Source organism: Epinephelus moara, chromosome 9 (assembly GCF_006386435.1).
Source record: "Epinephelus moara isolate mb chromosome 9, YSFRI_EMoa_1.0, whole genome shotgun sequence".
NCBI lineage: Eukaryota > Metazoa > Chordata > Actinopteri > Perciformes > Serranidae > Epinephelus > Epinephelus moara.
This window is the reverse complement of record NC_065514.1, coordinates 19,211,420-19,229,640: the sequence shown is the minus strand read 5'-3', so window position 1 is coordinate 19,229,640 and position 18,221 is coordinate 19,211,420. Positions and strand designations below refer to the sequence as shown.

Below are 18,221 nucleotides of genomic sequence, written 5' to 3'. Positions count from 1 at the left end.
GTTTTGGAGTCATTTGATGGTGTATTTGATTAGTTTTGAGGGAGAGAGGGACCTGTACCGTTCACCTCCATTTCAGCGGGCAGCTCTGCCCCACCGATCTCAGAACAGCAGGCACTGACAATTAAAGGTAATGTACCTACTCATATGACTATAGGGATTACGGCAATAGGTGAATTTGCCAAAATGTCGAACTATCCCTTTAAGCTACAAACAGCAGCAGTGTGACGAGGCACTGAGCATCTTTTCTGCGCTGTAAGTTTGGCGTTTTATTCCTGGTCATCAAGAGCTGAAAAATGTTCAAACATTGGGTAAAGCACTGTGCTCATCACCGTCACTTTTTACCCAGCTATCCAATCACAGTGGAGGAAGGGCGGGACAAATAGTCTGCCACAAAAACCAATTGTCACATAATACAGGCGTTGAAAAGCAACAATGAAGGAGAAATTTGTTAACATACCGCAGGCTATATATCACTGTTTCCTCTAGTAGTGCGCATTTTAGATGAATCATCAGGGATTATTAATAAAATTAAAATAAAATCTAATTTAAATGTTTTTAATAAAAGAGTCTTTGTACATAGGATTTATTGTTTTGTTTCTGTTTTTTTACCGTGGTAGTGTTAATCATGTATTGGCGTCTACTACTGAATTTCTGCTATCATAACAGCCTAGTCCTGACCAGATGTCAAATCTGAACAGAAGTACAGTATACAGCTATGCTATCTGCCCTGTGAGGCTGTGATGCTCATCACGGCAGAATATAAAATAATTGGATTGTTTCCCCCTCTACCGTAGTTCCATCAGTCTTACCTGGGAAAGACCAGTTTGCCAGGTAAGGAGAGACGGGGGACGTCACGTCCCATCCCCGGCCCCAAGTGAAGCTTCCTGGACAGAACGTCTATGGGATTTTCAGCAGGTTGGGTGGCAACTTTGACCATCACATTACTATTGAAGATATAGGCTGAGAAGAACACCTGGAGAGACAGAGGAGGAATTAAGTTGGTGATGTTGACAAATTCTTATCTCACTTTCCCGGAGCCAAGCAGTGTTGGGGGTAATGCTTTGCAGTAATATATTACTTTTTGGCAGTAACAAAGTAATATAACGTGTTACCAACAGGATTTCGGATAAGATTATTACATTTACAGTGTCATGTAACGCATTACCACCTGAAATAAACTATTTATTGTTTTCATTTTTCATTTCTCCACACTGCTCCACTTCCATCAGTGCGCCACCAGAGAAAACACATCCCCCGAAGGTTGTTGTGTGTTATCGTGTCATTCTTATATGCTACCTTATAGAAGGGTGCCAGTGATCATGTGCGCTATCATGTCATATACCTAAGCCATATCCTGTTCTGATTTTGCATCCTAAGGTTGCCTGAAAGCAGCGGGGATAAAGAGTTGGCCACTGGTTTGTTTTTCACTTGTCCCGGTGACAGACATATATAGATGATGTTACTACATACATGTTGGATGTTTCACTTCACACACCCTACAACTGCAGAGCAACGCCAGCCTGTTCTTACGCATAACTCTCTCCGGTGCTGTTATAGCTGTCCGGCACACCAGGAGCCAACAGGTGGGTCCTCCAGCAAGTGTATTCATTTGTGCCATTCTTGTTCTGCTAACCTCAATATTTGTTTACTGTGTTTCATATTATAGGCGAACACATACCCTCTGCCTGACCCTCCCTGCGCCCAAGGCTATCCATGTATTTTAAACGGTCTAGGCTATTTAAATGTTCTGTATCATCATGCTGAAGTGGTAACCACTGTGTGTGAATGCATGACTGGCTCAGACCTGCAGCACTGGATTTGAAATGAACAGTAATAAACTGGAGCCTCTGAGCTTTGATTATGTACTATGAAACATGATCCTCATCCATTTAAAATGCCTGTTAGTTCTTCTGGGGTCGTTTTGGTGAAAGTAACATAAAAGTAATGTAATAAGTAACTTATTACTCTTCACAGAGAGTTATGTTGTAAAATTACTTATGACTTTTAAATGTAGGTAACTTGTAATGTGTAATATAGTACATTTTGAGAGTAACTTGCCAACACTGGAGCCCAGTGATGTCTTATTACTTATTCTGTCTGACCAACTATCATAAATCTCATTCAGTTTATAATCATATAAAGATGCTCATTTTGGGAAGCTGTAACCAGTTTGGTATTTGGATAACTTGATTAAATAATCATCAGAGTGGTCGGAGGCCAATTAACTGCAAAACAAAAGCAAGCATTACGTCATCCAGTATTCCTCGTGTTTAAGATATAAAGCGATATTTCTACACTGGGATCTCCTTACTGGAACAACCTGCTCCTGCATCATGAACAAAGCAGCATGTGTTGATGGTTCACCTTCGAGGGAGCAAATCTGAATCATGGGTATGCAGCTTGCCCGTAGCTTTATGTAGTTATTTGCTTGTTTCCATTGGTTTGTGTGTTTTTATGTTGTTTGTTGTTTCCATTGAGGACCATTTTGGAAAGAAGTGTTTCAGTAAAGCTTTTAAGTGCTATTCTCTGAGATTTCCATGTCATGATACTCCTTTGACTTGATGCACTCTTTTAAATTCCTAATAAAAATCAAATAAAATCAACACTTACTTTTCTACTGATAGTTTCAGCTCTAGACTAAAAACGTCTGAATGTTCTGCTGCCTGATTTATGACCAAGTAAACTCAATCACTGCTTTACACAACTTCTCAACACAGGTGAGATTAATTCATCCAATTCATCTAACGTTTGTCTCTTCTAACATTATTGTGAACATAAATGGCCAGTGGGGAAATAACAATACTGAAGGCAGTTGTGTGCTGGCAGGTTGCTAGGCACCCGACACGGTAAAGATGAGAGCGATGCAGTAAATGTACTCACTGGCAGAAACATCAGCACAGGCAGTTTCTTGTGCAGTGTCAGTTATGATTTGTTCTGTCTGTGTTTAGTTTATTTGCAGAACACTGTGTTTGCTCTGTTTTAACACTAGATGGGAAATTTCTTTGAGAAAGGATCTGATAAAACCTGAGAGAGTAGAAATTAAACATTTCTCCTGAGCAATATTTTTTTTAATGACGATGTTACTCATCTTTAATCCTCTCTAAGAACTAATGGCACCTATTTAAACAAATGTATTATTAGCTGAATGATAACACATCTAAAGCAGCCAGGTGCTCATGGATCCCCTGAGCTCTACTATCCTCAGATTGTACATCACTCATTAATTTGTTCAGTGGCTTCATCAAAGGTTTACTATGCCGGATAGTCAGTTACTGTGTGTAAACACCCTTGCCAGCGAAAGTTAAACTCTAGTTTGATGTTACACCTCGTTATATTTGCATTTTTTTTGGCGCTGTGTCTCTTGGATGGCTTTTTTCAATGCCCCAACCTCACCTGAGCGCTATGGGGATACACACCCATAAACGACCCAAACACAGAAAATAAGAGGAAAATAAGAACATGTAAGAAGTGGATAGATAAATACACCGCCACACACATAAAGTGGGTCATAAGTGATGATTGACAGGGATTACTTCTGAGAATAACTTTTACACGGTTCCTCTCACAGATTGCGGGTGGAAATGAGGAGGTGGAGCTGTACACTGCCAGAACAACTAGTGTGTTGCTGTAAGACTGATACAAAATGAAGTACATATACTTGTGTGCCCGCTTACACAGGACATCTGTGCGTAATATGGACATGACTGCACTGAACTGAGTTCACTCTTCGTAGACACTGATAAAATAATATTAGGGGCCGTAACCATGTCGCGTTTTTTGCGCCCTCAGATTAATTGTTTTCAATGTAGACATGCAGCAGGTGCACTCAAATGCCAGAGCAACGCCAGAGCGGCACGCACGCGTTCTTAAGCGTCCCTTTTTCAGGGCGTGACAGCTGCGCTCTGAGATAAACTGAGTTCAACTTTTCGAACGCAGCAGCCCGCACCACATGTCATTTGACGAGGAAAAAACAATCACAGCCGACAGATATCTTTCCCTTCTTACGTAAATATCAGTCTGTGGTAAATGTAAAAAAACTGATCATGTTAGTGCAGGGCTACCCAGAGCTTAACATCTGTCCCACAGACGACGATATGCCTACACACTTATAAACTGCGCCTGGAAGAAGATCAGCTCTGCACTCAGGATTTCAGGTAAATAGGCTGTGATACCGTGCCTGTTAATGTTGCCTTGCAACTTTAGACGCGACCTGCCGCCACGCTCTTGAAAGCTGGCCCAAAAAAGGCACAAAAGTAGCACCCAGCGCCCAACATCACGTTTTCCAGGCGGTTAAAGACACGGCATGTGTAAAGCCCTTTAGTCATGTTATATGCATGTCTTGCGGTACTGGAGCACCAGCAGGCCTCTACTGAATGATGGGACTCTATCTTGCTTGTTGTAATACCCCGTAATGTTTTTACAAATGCATATATCTTACATATGATTTTTGTATATTGTTTGAATCCAAATATTTCTTTTGTTTGTGTATAAATAAAAGAACTAACTATGAGTCTATACATTATCTTTTAGGAAAATCCTGTATCTGTATCTATCCTGTACCTTTAAATGACATTTAAACAACTCAATTAAAATCATGACTTTCTCCTTCTGTCACTCACTAAACCACTGATGCACATCCTCGTATCAGAATTACCAGTCATGATGCTGGTTCCCCTGGACTTTGGTGACATTTTAGCTGTTCAGTGGCCATTGCTTTTGTGTTCTGTATTTCTGTACTCAGCGCAGGTGCTGATCAAATGTAGGGAACAATGGCAGATATGGCAAATAAATCACACCTAAATCGAACAGAGCCAGAAAAAGAAAGCTGGACGTTAATGTTTTTTTAATTTCTCAGAGGAAATCCTAATTTTGGACACCTGCTGTCCTTTGTCGCATGCTCGCCTTCCTCTTCACCAGTTATCTTGTTCATTTCTGTAATGAAGGTTGAAATATGTAGATAGCATAGCATCTTGTGTGTTTAGTCATCATTGCTTACTACTCAAATCTAACTGGCAGGGAGGTAATTGCTTGTATATGTTTAGGAATACTTGTATGTGCCTTTTATGCTGCATTATTACTATTTATTGTCATTACTGAGGCAGGGGCTTGCACTTCAGCTGTGATGGGGGTGAAGTTGTGAATGAGAGCATGTCTTACCCAGAACACGTCATAAATGAGCAGTCCTGACAGCAGCAGGCACGATACCTTCAGACTGGGAAGCCGCACAAAGGCTATCATGGCGACGCACAAGCCCATGGCTAAAGCTGTGGGGAGGAAGAGCACAAGATATTTAGAAAGACAGTTCCACCTCTCAGTGCAAATGAGCTGAAACAGCAACATGGTAACTGATTATAGCAGGTTTATTTAAGCAACATTAATTACTGTGCACAGAGGCCTAATTAATTACTCAGACTATTCTGGTGACATTCATGTCCTAATTCACTTTGGAGTGCAAGAGGTACGACCTGGTGAGACGCAAGATGGTGCTGAGATTAAACACTGGAGCATGTCAGGGTTTTCATGCATGGAAGAATTGTGTTTATTAAAATGGCAACATTTCACATGCTGCAAGTGGTTTGTATACTGTGGCATTTATTCTAAGCACATGTAATGGTGAGAGGAGCCCAGAGGGGCACTGCAGCATTATTTTACACACACAGACACACATTGTACACACAGAATGTCAAGCTTGTGTGCAAACCTTCTACAAATGTTGTGAAGCTTTAATCAGATTTTGATTTGTGGGATCATTTTCCAATTCAATGCTTTTATCTGAGCATGTGTGTTTCTACTTCGGATGATGAAGTGTTACCATTTGTGTCAGGGCTGCGTTGTTCACATTACTGACAAAGACTGCCAGTAATGTGTTTCAAATTACTGAAGTCAACTGGGTCAAATAAAAGAAGAGCACACGCCCACTGACTTTTCTCTGCTTTGTCAGTGCTTCACTGAGATTCCAGTTTTGATCAAGACCATTTAGCTTCAATGCCAGTTCATACAGCAGCTGAGTGACATCCAGGGTCTGAAATTTGCACCAACCACTCGCCAAATGAAGGTTAATGGTTGGCAGGAGTGTGTGAAATTGTCAAGCGTAGGGTTGGGAATTGATGCCATTATAGAGTCTGCTTATCAGTGTGATTCTATCGATTTTCTTAACGATTGCCTATCAATTTACTGTTTGGAAAAACAGTGGGCTTACACAGGTTTTCAGCGTCAACCCAACTGTTTTATTATCTCCGAGTCTGAACACATCTCTGCTAAACCTTCCTGCGTGGCGCTAATGTTATTATTATCGGATATTTATCCTCATTAACGACGTGCTGCTCGGTTGGGAAGCAGTGGCACTTGTGCGTAGAGCGTCAGACACATGGCATTCCTGGAACATAAGTCCATGTCGCACAGAACAATGTTTAAGCATATCTACTTGAAATGATAATTTTACAGACATGACAAGCAGCACCAGTGTCATCTTTTTTTTTTTTTTGCAAAATGAAGTCACATTCTGAACCATTTCTTCCTCTCCGCTAGGGGTGTAACGATACATTGATCCACATCGATACATCGATTCATTGATTAACGATCCGATTACATCGATGCAAAATGAAAACATCGATCCATATCGTCATCTTAAAGGTACACATTTATTTTGAAATTCACATAGCACGTCTGTGTCACCATTTCTGGGCAAGCGCGCCTTCGCTCAAACAACAGGGCTCAGAAATAAAATGGTCAAATCATAGTCTAGTTTTTTTTGTGAGTTGATGTAAATGATTGTGTTAGATGGGCATATGATATCGCGTCATATCGATTGCAGGCTCCTGAATCGAACTGAATCAAAATCGTATCGTGACAGACTTTGTGATATTGGCAAACATCGTATCGTCATCCAAACAAATGGATATAATATCGTATCGTGATGAAGCTGGTGATTTACACCCCTACTCTCCGCCATGACTCCTTATTGTTGCAAGTTCCCAGAATCAGAGATGCATGAATTTGATGTCACTGCTTGGCAAAGTGCAACTGTCAAAAAAGCAGGCCCACATAAGCTTGGACGCATACGATTCTGATGGATCAGACAATTTGGAGCCACTTCTCAACTAGAACTGGTTCTCCATTACCGTCCCTAGTCAGGCCAACTGCCATTTAGGTGGGCAGGGAATGACCCACAACAAACATGTTTAGTAAGATTAGCGCAAAACTGATACACGTTTGAATGGAGCTCGTAACTGCTATATAAAGGTAGCACTATTGACCATAAGGACCTTATTTGTTGTGACTGAGAGTCAAAGTTCACGAAATTTTAACCAATAACCATCAATAAAACAACGCACACATACAAACGTCCACATGGCATACTGGTGTTGGCGAATGAAGCAGTAGAGAAATTAGCAGTGAAGTTGTCAAGTGGTCGTAAATGTACAGTGCAGGTTTCATTTTGTCCACGAATAAACATTGCAGCTCCTCATGACCCAAGTAAAGTTCCTGTGTCTTGCCTCCTAGCATAGACGGATGCGTTCGTGTGTGTGTATATGTCCTTGTGTACAGTACCAGTCCACCCCTGAAAAATATGGCTTTCCCGAAATGTGTATAATTTGAACACTGGAATTTACCAGTGTTGGAGGAAGTACTCAAATCTTTTACTTTAAGAGGAACTACCTGCGTTTTCAAAATTCATACATGTTATTCCTGTGATCTAAGACAGTCCAAAACTATAAGTAAACATAAAGTCTCTTTCAACTCCAAAAGCTAGAGAGCTAAAAATCAAATCTGTGATGTCATCGAGTATGAATGCTAGAGCTGCTTCATAGACAATGAAATGGGGAAAGATGACACTGAGAGCAATCAGGGGAATGTTCTGGGTATATGGGTACATTTCCTGTTTCACAACTGAGAACACTACAATAAAAGAAAACAAGAGAGTAGCTCATGTTCACGTGTCAGCCACAGACACAACATACTGGAACTCTTAATTTAGGTGGTGTTCCTGTTTAAGTAAAAGTAGTAACACCACAGTGTAAAAATACCCTGAGCAAGACTTCTTTCAACTTGTAATAGAGTATAAGTAAAAGTACCCATTATACAGAAGGGCTCATTATATGTATTTTTGGATTATAATTAGTAATGCATTAATGTCGTCATCACTTTAATGTTGCAGCTGGTAAAGATAGAGCTCTTTTTAAATCCCCTATATACTGCTGTATAGTTTAATCTGTAACAATGAATCATCATTTATAAATTGGTTTCATATTTAGGATTAATACTCTGAATCTGCAAACTAATGGCTAAAGCTTTAAACTAAATGTAGCAGAACAAAAATATTATATTCGTCACCAAAATATAGTGGAGAAGAGACATAAAATACTGCACTATGACAACACTCAAAAAAACACGTCAAGGTTGTGAGGTCAGTGCCTGAGAAAATGCACTTAGTTACATTACCCCACTGACCCAAATGCTATTCCTTAATTTAACACATAGATTTCAAAACAGCAGACGACATTTCTGAGCAGCAGACAAAAACAAAAACTGCCTGCCACAGTGGTAGGCAGTAAAAAAAGTTATTTCATAGCCTGCTAACATCAGTGTGTTCTTCCTGCATTAGCATGCATCACACTGCAGTTAGAGCCTGAAAATAGTGTTGCTAAAAACTTGATGTTGTATGAGTCATGATGTCAAGTTCCTTCTTCTCCAGCAGATCATAGAAACTGTCCAGACTCTTGCCTTTACTGAAGACTGAGATGGCTCAATTTATTTTTACTACTCCACAGAATCAAAGTTAGCAGCTATGCTAACAGAACTTCTCCTCACACAGTTTATTCATAGTAATTAATGTGAACCACAAACCACTGTGTAGTTCAGAGAAATGTCACTAATCTTGGATCTTGGATCCTCACAGTGCACAACCTACTGCAGAACTATTTTCTCGGAACCTTGGGGGAAAGAAATCTTTCTGATGTCTACTGGATTCCAGTGAATGGAAACACTGACACAAGAGTCATGACAGAGAGAGACGCACCGTCCATGAGGAGCCAGTGTCCGGTCAGCACCCAGATGAGCACCAACATAACAGAGAGGGAGAAGGACAGGAGCTCAGCCAGAGTGAAACGCCCACAGCAGCCAAAGGAAATCCTGCAATAAGACAAATGAGAGACACTTTGACTTAATCACACAGAACTCAGATAATAAAACATAACAAAGGTAAGGAGAGACGTCACAGTCTGTCCCTGGCTAGAGCTGCAACTAACAATTACTATCATTGTCCATTAATCGATTTGTCATTTGATCGATTGAAAAATATCAATCAGTGTTCCCCAAAGTTCAAGATGACGTCCTCAAAAGTCTTGTTTGGTCCACAACCTATAAATATTCACTTTAATGTCATAGAGGAGAAAAGAAACCAGAAATTTTTCACATTTAAAAAGCTAGAATCAGAAAATTTTGACTTTTTTTTTCTTAAAAAATACCTAAACCATTCAATCAATTATCAAATTAGATGGCTATTAATTTAATAATTGACAACTAACTGCTTTATCTCTGGCCCTAAGTGGAGCTTTCTGGACAGAACATCTTTGTTATTTTCAGCCTAGGAAAATGTGATTTACAGGATGATATATTTTACCACAGAGTAGTGTTAACATACTTAACGATGAGCAAAGCACTACTTCGGTAAGAGGGCATGATGTGTGGGTGAGGGGGTGGAGAGCCGGTGAAGATGACAGGGTGTCTACAGGTATCAGACAGTTCAATTTAGGACAGATTTTTGAAGCGTCACAGGCAAATAGTAAATATGTGGTCTTGTGCAGAGGTAAGTGTTATGTAGGAATATGGTTATTACAGATAAAAGCTTCACTCGATTTAACAAAAAGAAATTAAATTGGTGTTAATTTGACAAATTAAATTTGATAGAATGTCTGTAGTAGTTAAGACCTCACAAATTAAATTTTAATACCATTTAATGACTTCTAAAGCCTTATTGTTGTAACATTGAATTCAACACATTTTAAGACTCTGTAAGGACCTGCAGACACCCTGGATGATAAAACGTTTGGCTCGTAATTCATAAAAACGACTTATCCTGTAGCTGTCAGCTGGCTAAACTATTATTGTTACAACTAAACAAACAAAGTGCAGACGTTTTCTAGAGTTTTTGTTTTGTTATCATACAGCTTCAGGTGCATTACCACCTTCTTCCGGACTGGAGTCATGCTGATCCTGTTTTGCATGTAGCCCGGAAGAAAGGGGCTAAGTGTAAAGGAAAATGTCTGTGTGCTAAATACAGCCTGAGCAGTCTTTATTTGTGAAACTGTTAACATAAACAAAATAACAACAACCTAAACACTGAGCAGAAAAAGGTTTTGGGTTGCAGGTTATCACCAGCAGATGGAAGTCTCTAAATCTGTAACTACAGAAGAGGTGTTTATATTGGTTATTGAGTAGGTGGGCTGTGTTGTTGGTGATTCCTCGCACTTTAGATGTCCAGACATCTGAGCCCAGAGGCTATTAAAATTATTTGTATCCAGTCAGTGAAAAAACAAATGTTAGAGGGCTAGTTCGCCCAAAATAACAAAATATATTTCCCACTCGCTCCCAGTAGTGTTAAACCTTGCAGACAGTTTCAGTTCTAATTGACAAGAAGCTGATTTAGGAATATGCTGAAGCACAGAGCTCTATAAATATGAGACACACAAAACAGACAACAGATGTGATTTAAAGAGACACAGAATCCACATGGTTTCCTTACTTGTTCTGTGGGGAGCAGGGTCTGGTCAGATACTGGCACATTGGCAACAAGAGGAATGCAAATGCAATTGTTGCAAGAACTGAGGAGAAGAACAGAGCACAGCAGTGAAACCAGAGGCCTAACACACCTAGACTGTTTAGCACTCCGTTAACTTGGACAGGGATAAAAATAATTTAATCTTGCAGCTTTTCTAGACTTTTAAAATGTTCATGGACTGAATGGATCAATGGATCAAATCAAAAAAATGTATCCACTGATTTACAGACGTCTCTTAAACAACGCAAGTCTATGGGAGAAGTATTTTTGGGCCCCACCGCATCACATAATGGACCCGGTCATAATTGTACATTTGCCCACTATGTAAAATTGGCTTTAAAGCTCAGCACTGTTCCTGCGGGCTTGTTCTCACTCTGCACGCTGGCAAGACTCGGGAGTGAGTTACAATGGTTAGAGGCATTGGTGTCAGCAGGTCATTTTGTCAGGGCATGACCCTGGATGTTTTGAGTGTAGGCCTGAAAATAATTTCAAATGTGAGCCAACGTGAAGCTTAACAGAAATGTACCAGAACAGCCTGTGAAAATAAATACAGGTCTCGAAACTAAATCAGTGTGGGGGGTGGTCTGGTGGTCAGCACTGAGTAGAGGAGAAATGGCAGAACATACACATATTTATTACATCACAATTAATTGGAAAAGTAAACAGTTCTTGAGGCACACAATTCTTTTTTTTTTAATGATTAAGGCATGCAGTTTGTATGTAAGTAAGGTATCAGAGTGCACAACAAAGCATAAAGAGCTTATTTATATCTATATGAAATCCCCCCAGACCCTCCTACAGAGGTCCAACAGAGCTCCAATGTTTATGTCATGTTTACTTGCATTGTTCTGCTGGTCTGATGTTTCCTTTCCACTGGCCTGCTAAATACAACTGTCAGTGACTTCACTTATGTTGTTTCCAGATCAGTGAAAACTCGGCCAAGGATATGGAATACCATCTATGACTGCATGACGTGCACATGCTACGTATAGATAGGGAGGATGTGGTTAGACTTATATAACTAGCCTGATCAATAAACTCACATGGCGGTGCCTCCTATTACGTTCACGTTTGACCCGCTCATGGAATTTAAATGCCCTCCTACAGATTTATGTTTGCCGCCAGGTCTGATTCTACCGCTGTGATGTTTTTGTGTTATGTTGAAGAGCGGCACTCACCTGCAGTGCAGATGGTGAAGACCACCTGTACCGAGTCAAAGAAGAAGAACATGACTAGCAGAGACACTGAGGCTCCTATGGGCAGGAACAGGGCCTGTGTGGAGTCTATAGTTTGAATACCTGCGAAACAATCCAAACATCAAAGTGAGGAGGGTTTAAAAAACAAAAAAATGGTAAGTGATTACTTGTAAATCCAAGAAAACGTTTTGTCTTCTCATATCAGGCTTTGCCATGTATTGAATACGCACTGTTGTTTGTGTTGCTGTTATTGAAAGCCCCCGTTGTCGTGGGGTTGCCGTCTTTATCCTTCTCCTGGTTCTCACAATCCATGTTTAATGACCTGCAGGAAGGAGGGAGGGAAAGACAGAGCAGGAGAGTGTAAACTCAGCATGTAAACTGTTGATAGGAGGCTGTGTAGGAGACTTAAAAAACTTATTCTACAGTGAATTAATTAGTGATGACGACGACTCCTGAAAGGTTTGGAAAAAAGCTTTCATGTCTTTTATGCTGAATGTGGAATTTACTTTAATCCCTTTATGAAAAAGTAAGGAAGTTTAAACTGAAATGTTGAATTGATTGCTAAACTTTGCAGAGGGTGGAAGGCCTGTGAACTTAAGCTGAACTTTGGCTCAATACCGAAACCTGAAAAAGTGCCTCATGCAACCCACAAAATATTCTGCTTTCCTTGCTGTTTTACTTTCATGTTCATATCTGACATCAACAGTCCCGACCACAGTCATGCATTAGTTAAAATCAAACACGCTGATAAAAATGTTTTTTCCCCTTCATTCCCTTTGCATTTTCCCATATTACAGGGTTTGGCCTTTTGCACAGAGGACATTTTGACATGTCACGGTACGAAAAGCACAATTGAACGATGGCTGGATTGTATGTAGCTGCTTCAGAGTCAGGGTACTGGTATTGTGCATGCTGTCTCACTGTCACTGGCGTACAGAGACACTTGAATAGAGTATTAATTTTATTGGTAACACCTGTGCTTTCCTACTATGACAAGTCAAAATGACTGCTGCAAATGGTCTCCTCTCCTGACGGCAACAGCCCCCGACTAGAACGAGCTCAGAGCAGCTTGATGTGATCAGTCGTGACTTCTAAATAATAACTTCAATCCACCCATCAACCATAATGTGCCCCAATTTTTTTGCCCTTTGTATTTTTCTCCTGCCATCCTAATTGGCCTGTAGCATGGAGTAAGGATGGAGTATCATATTGGCAACGTCCTCTACGTCTTTCTACTTGAATGATCGATAAGACAGTTTGCATTAATAGCCCACATATTTTTGCAGTTTATCCAAGAGCTGACACCTGATTGATTCTGCATCTTAAATCATAGAAATAACAGCTGGATGCGAAAAACACGCCTGCCTCTCAATTCATCGTGAGTCAAAGTCTATCAAGCCATTTACTTGATCATAGGACTCCACTAAAACAAATGTGTCATGGTCAATATCCTAATGCAACTAAAGCAAAGAAAACACCATTAGATGCAGGAAGACTGGAGATCGTTTTGATGCACTAAATGCACCAAAATCACATTACTCCTATTGCTCACCGGGTACACTTGGACTGTGAAAGGGCCCAACACTTTATTTTTTACTCACATCAACCAAAAAAGGTAGATTTCTACCGAGGATGCCACGGTGATGAAATTTTCCCACCAGTTAATAAATTCATGACAACATCGATGATACTAACTACACTGGGGATTTTACAATTAAAGATATTTGTCAATGATGCTCAACATCCATAGAGCGCTGTATGAAGTTACTGCTAATGCAAACTGAACATTTCCAACTGCTGCAGCTTCACATTAAAATCATTTAACTGGCGAAACCCGAGTTGCCTTTTATTATGAAGTAGTTACAGTGAATGCAGTGTGGTGGTCAGTGAGATAGGCTGCTATTGCTCAGCAAAAATGCATCTACAAAACCTGAAATGGTCATTTTAAGCATTTTTGAAAGCTAATCAGTCTGAAATATTGCAGAGAGTAAGGGAACAAGGAGGAGCAGCCATATATGACCTCTGCATAAGTTGAGGTCAAAGTACAAATCCTGTTATAGTGAGCTGGCAGATAAAGAGCTGCAGACGAGAAGCTGCACACAACTTCTCAACTTCAAGTTAAATCTAACTTCTGATACTCTGCTGTGCTTGCTGTTGTTACTGTGCAGAGCACAAACTTTGAACGTATAATTGTAGTGTCCTTCGTCCGACTAGTATTGAGTGGGCACCACACACCGCGTAACGCCAGTAACACTCAGTAACACTCAGTACATTTACATGCAGCTTGAGAAAATCGAATTATTGGCTTAGTCCGACTGAAGCCGGATTTTTAAATGCATGTGAACAGCTTAATCCAACTGAAATTGGACTATCCGTAGCTCGACTAACACACCTAGGTAACTCAATTGAAAATCGAACTATTGCTGCATGTATCCACTTAGTCCAACTGGAGTAGACTCGACGTACTCGGTCAGAAATTCGATTTTCTCTTCTACTCAGACAAGACGAGAAGTCCGAATTGACTGATTAGCTGAGCTATGAGCTTAGCTAGAGTAGTAAATGTACACACTGACCACCAAAGCAAGCCTAATTTCTATTTGACTGAACCCTGAGGAATGGGTCCATACATCAACTGTATGGTAAATGAACATATTTAACAGTTACACATAATCACTACCACAACCAAACCTATATTCTTTAGGTCCTTAAATTCTCGTAGCGTGGGATCCAAAATGAAAACATGTTACTTGACCCTGTGGGGCAAAAGCTTCTGAGAACATACAAGGGCTTTTGTTATGTGGGGCGGCAAAAGTAACAGGCCTATGACGTAGTTTGGAGGAATAACTAGTATTTAAGAGACTATACTTTCGCCTATAGGTCCCTCCTCATGAGGCAAACAAGTCATGCTCTGTAAGTCATTGTCTACTATCCTCTTGACAGCTGAAGTAATAGCTTATTCAGTGGCACTCACCTGAAGCTGCCGTAGACGATGAGAAGGATGGAGATGAGGAAGGTGGAGACCTGGCTGGAGTCAACTAGGGAGTAAGCCCTGAAGAGAGGGGAGAGAAGAATACAAACATGAGACTCAACGCACAAACGTTACGTAATGAAACTAGCGAAAAGAAAACAATCGACATCACCTTTCAAACAACACCGAAGACAAAAGTACACAGTGATTTTGCTGCTAAACTAAAAACACAGTTTCCATAACAACTGTCTCCACACTGGCATTACATTGATTAACTGTTACAACATGCATTGTTTACTTTACTAGTTGTCACTTCCTTAAACATCATGTCAACAGCAGGAAAGTAAATCAGCCTTAAAATACACAAATGGTATTGTGAAAAGACTCCAAAACTTCAAGTCCCTGATAAAGTGCTGCTTCCTCCTTTTGTTGGTCCTAACTGGAACCTTTTTCACACAGCGAGCTCCCAGTTAGCTGACTGGGCCTCGATATTGCTGATTATCATAATGTGAGATTTGGCATTTTCGACCAAAACACAATTTATTTTTGAGCACCATAATGCTGATTCATTACAAGCTAAGGTGAGGGAAAAAACATTTGTGGTTTGAGTTCAATCCCCGTCTGATGCGCTCAGACTTCCTGTTATCCTTCAGATCAATAACATTTTTTCAGTATACAATGTAACGTTTGATAAGCCTCTGTGATCCGTTTTGAAAGAGAAAAATCTGTCCCTCTGCCATGTAACCCTGCATGATGCTTTTCCAAGCGTGATAGTGAAGGTGTGAGCCAAAGGACATACTATTGAAGTTAAATATTACAGCATACTGTTGCATGATTACCTCACTGCACATTATTTCTAACAGTGTGTTTCAACTGTGTGATGTTTCTGGACAGAACAGAGTCCTGTGAAGGTCTGATTTTCCAAGACCTGCTCCTGAACCAGAACCACAACATGCAATACTCCTGCCATGCTCACATATGACCAATTACTTCCACAACCTGACCCAGCCCATCCTCACAAGATCAGCAACCCGACCTGAAACCACAAATCCTATAATAACCATGCACTATTTAAGTAATTTGATTAGGCAGCACATTTAAAGTGATCATTTTCATACATGTGAAACTGAGATAATATATTTTTAAATCAAGGTAATTCAGGGATACAATTTAAATTAACGTTTTTTGCTTGTTCTCATAATATTGAGCAGCAGGAGACAGAGCCAACACACAAAGTCAGCAATCAGGGGATTAAAATGTTAAAACATTAAGTTAAAGTTGTATTATTCTCATTTTATTTTAATATATTTATCATCCAACACCCGCAATCTGACCCGCATTTTCTTTTTTTACCCAGAACTTAACCTGCAAATAAAATTAAAGACAAAATACCACCCGTGAATCAGCTTTTTTGTGGGTCAACCACCAAGTACCTGACCAGATGGAGGATTTTGGGCACAGTATCTTCAGACTTTTTCATTAAATATAGTGCATACATGCTGCTTTATATTGTATAATATGAATTAGAATTTATAATGACTAGTTTTACCTGTGATTAAGTAGCTAAAATAAATGTCCAATATTGCACACTAGCTAAAAGACTTATCAAAAAAAGCCGTAAACAAATTTGCCTAATGCAAGTTATTCACTATGGCTTCATTCAATATAGAGACAGTGAGTCAGAGTGGACCTGATTGTTGCAACATCCACCTAAACTTGGAGTTTCAAAAGCTGGGCAGAAAATTCTACCCTGAAATTGTTTAACGTTGCTAAATTGCACAGACATCCCTTCCTCTCTGAATATGGGTGCTTTTCCACTTACTTTATAACCAATTCAGATGTACAAACTATCAGTTCAAAATTATTGTTGCACAGTTCTCACCATAAGGGTTTTTACCACAATGTTGTGCAAAATAAGACAAATTGAGACAACTATGCCAACTGTAATTTCACTCTATCACTTCAGATGCTGCACTTTGACAATCTTGCATCGATGGCGGCAAATTTATCACCACCACCACCACTTTAAATCTCTGCAGACACACAGGTCACATTTCCCCTCCAGAGCACAGGGCCAAAAAAAAGTCTTCCACATCCAAAAATAATGTGAAGTGGAGTAAAAGTTATATGAGGAACTAAGATTAGAAGTACACCATGTGTGTAAATCCAAGCGTCAACTAACTGGGCAGTATATCCATTTCATAAAATTGCCAACTCAAGCCCTTTTTAGATAGGAATTGTGCAAATTTGCAGGAAAGCCCAATCAGTCTTCTTTCAGCATTGGCAGTATGAAAGCAAAATTGGGGAGTGCGGCAAAATGCCGCCTACCTACTTTTGTTTATACAGAATGCGCCTTTTTCGGGGCAATGGGGGGNGTTTGCGTTTCCCTCTTGCTACTAGCTGCTCGCTAATTCCTGCTATCAGCTGAAAAAGACAACATTCCCACTAAGCTTTTTACATGGCTAATGAAAATGAATATTCCACTGATATTCCCATTAATGCTCAGCCAAGCATACTCCCCATCCCCAAACATAACATTTATGGGGTCAAAATATGGAACCGTGGAACAGCTGAAACTGCTTCGGCCAGGATTTTTTCTTTTTCAACTGTGTGAACACAACCTCCCTCTTTCATTCCTTCCACTACCTTCTGGAAAAGGTTGGCGTCATGATATTTGCGAATATCCAAAACCAGTTAATATCGAAGTCTTTCATAATGTTTAAAAGTAGGCGTGTTTCTCCTTCTGACCAAAAATGTGGGCTTTTCTTTTGGGCATGCATCTCTACCCCACAGTCTTGCAAACTGTTAACGAATTGGCTTGTGTACAACGGATCAATGACAACGCACAGAGCTTACCATAATCCACAAGAAACAAAACAAAGTAATGCAAACTGCGGTAAAAACCCCAAATGACATATGCATATTCTGAATGGACTGCATACATGTCTAGAGAATGCTATTAAAACCCAAATAATATCAGCATATCCCACTGTCCTAATCAGAAAATGCTACATTCGGAATAAAGCCTAATTTGGAATATCCAAACATGACATGGTGTTTACATGGCACTTATCAAATTCATGTGTGCATGTGTTCATGTAAACATACCTAAGAAAAGGCTGCTGTGTTGCACCGAGCCGTCCCCCCGAGATCAGTGGGCCTCATAATTACACACAAGAAAGCAACAGAGAAAGGAAAGCCAAACAACTCGATGGTAAAATAAGAATTGCAAATTTTTGTACATTAAAATAAAGAACTGGGAAAAAACAAGCAATTG

At 40.0% G+C, this 18,221-nt stretch overlaps 1 protein-coding gene across 1 annotated transcript in view; it reads right to left on the bottom strand.

Moving 5' to 3' along the window:
* sppl3 (signal peptide peptidase 3) overlaps nt 1-18,221 on the bottom strand; it is a 38,914-nt gene that overhangs the window by 5,678 nt on the left and 15,015 nt on the right. The window contains exons 2-8 of the mRNA XM_050052972.1: nt 14,948-15,025; nt 12,207-12,298; nt 11,959-12,078; nt 10,745-10,823; nt 9,020-9,132; nt 5,158-5,264; nt 810-973 (exon numbers count right to left, since the gene is read on the bottom strand). Of these exons, the coding sequence (XP_049908929.1) occupies nt 810-973; nt 5,158-5,264; nt 9,020-9,132; nt 10,745-10,823; nt 11,959-12,078; nt 12,207-12,298; nt 14,948-15,025 (753 nt within the window). The remainder of the gene's footprint in view (nt 1-809; nt 974-5,157; nt 5,265-9,019; nt 9,133-10,744; nt 10,824-11,958; nt 12,079-12,206; nt 12,299-14,947; nt 15,026-18,221) is intronic.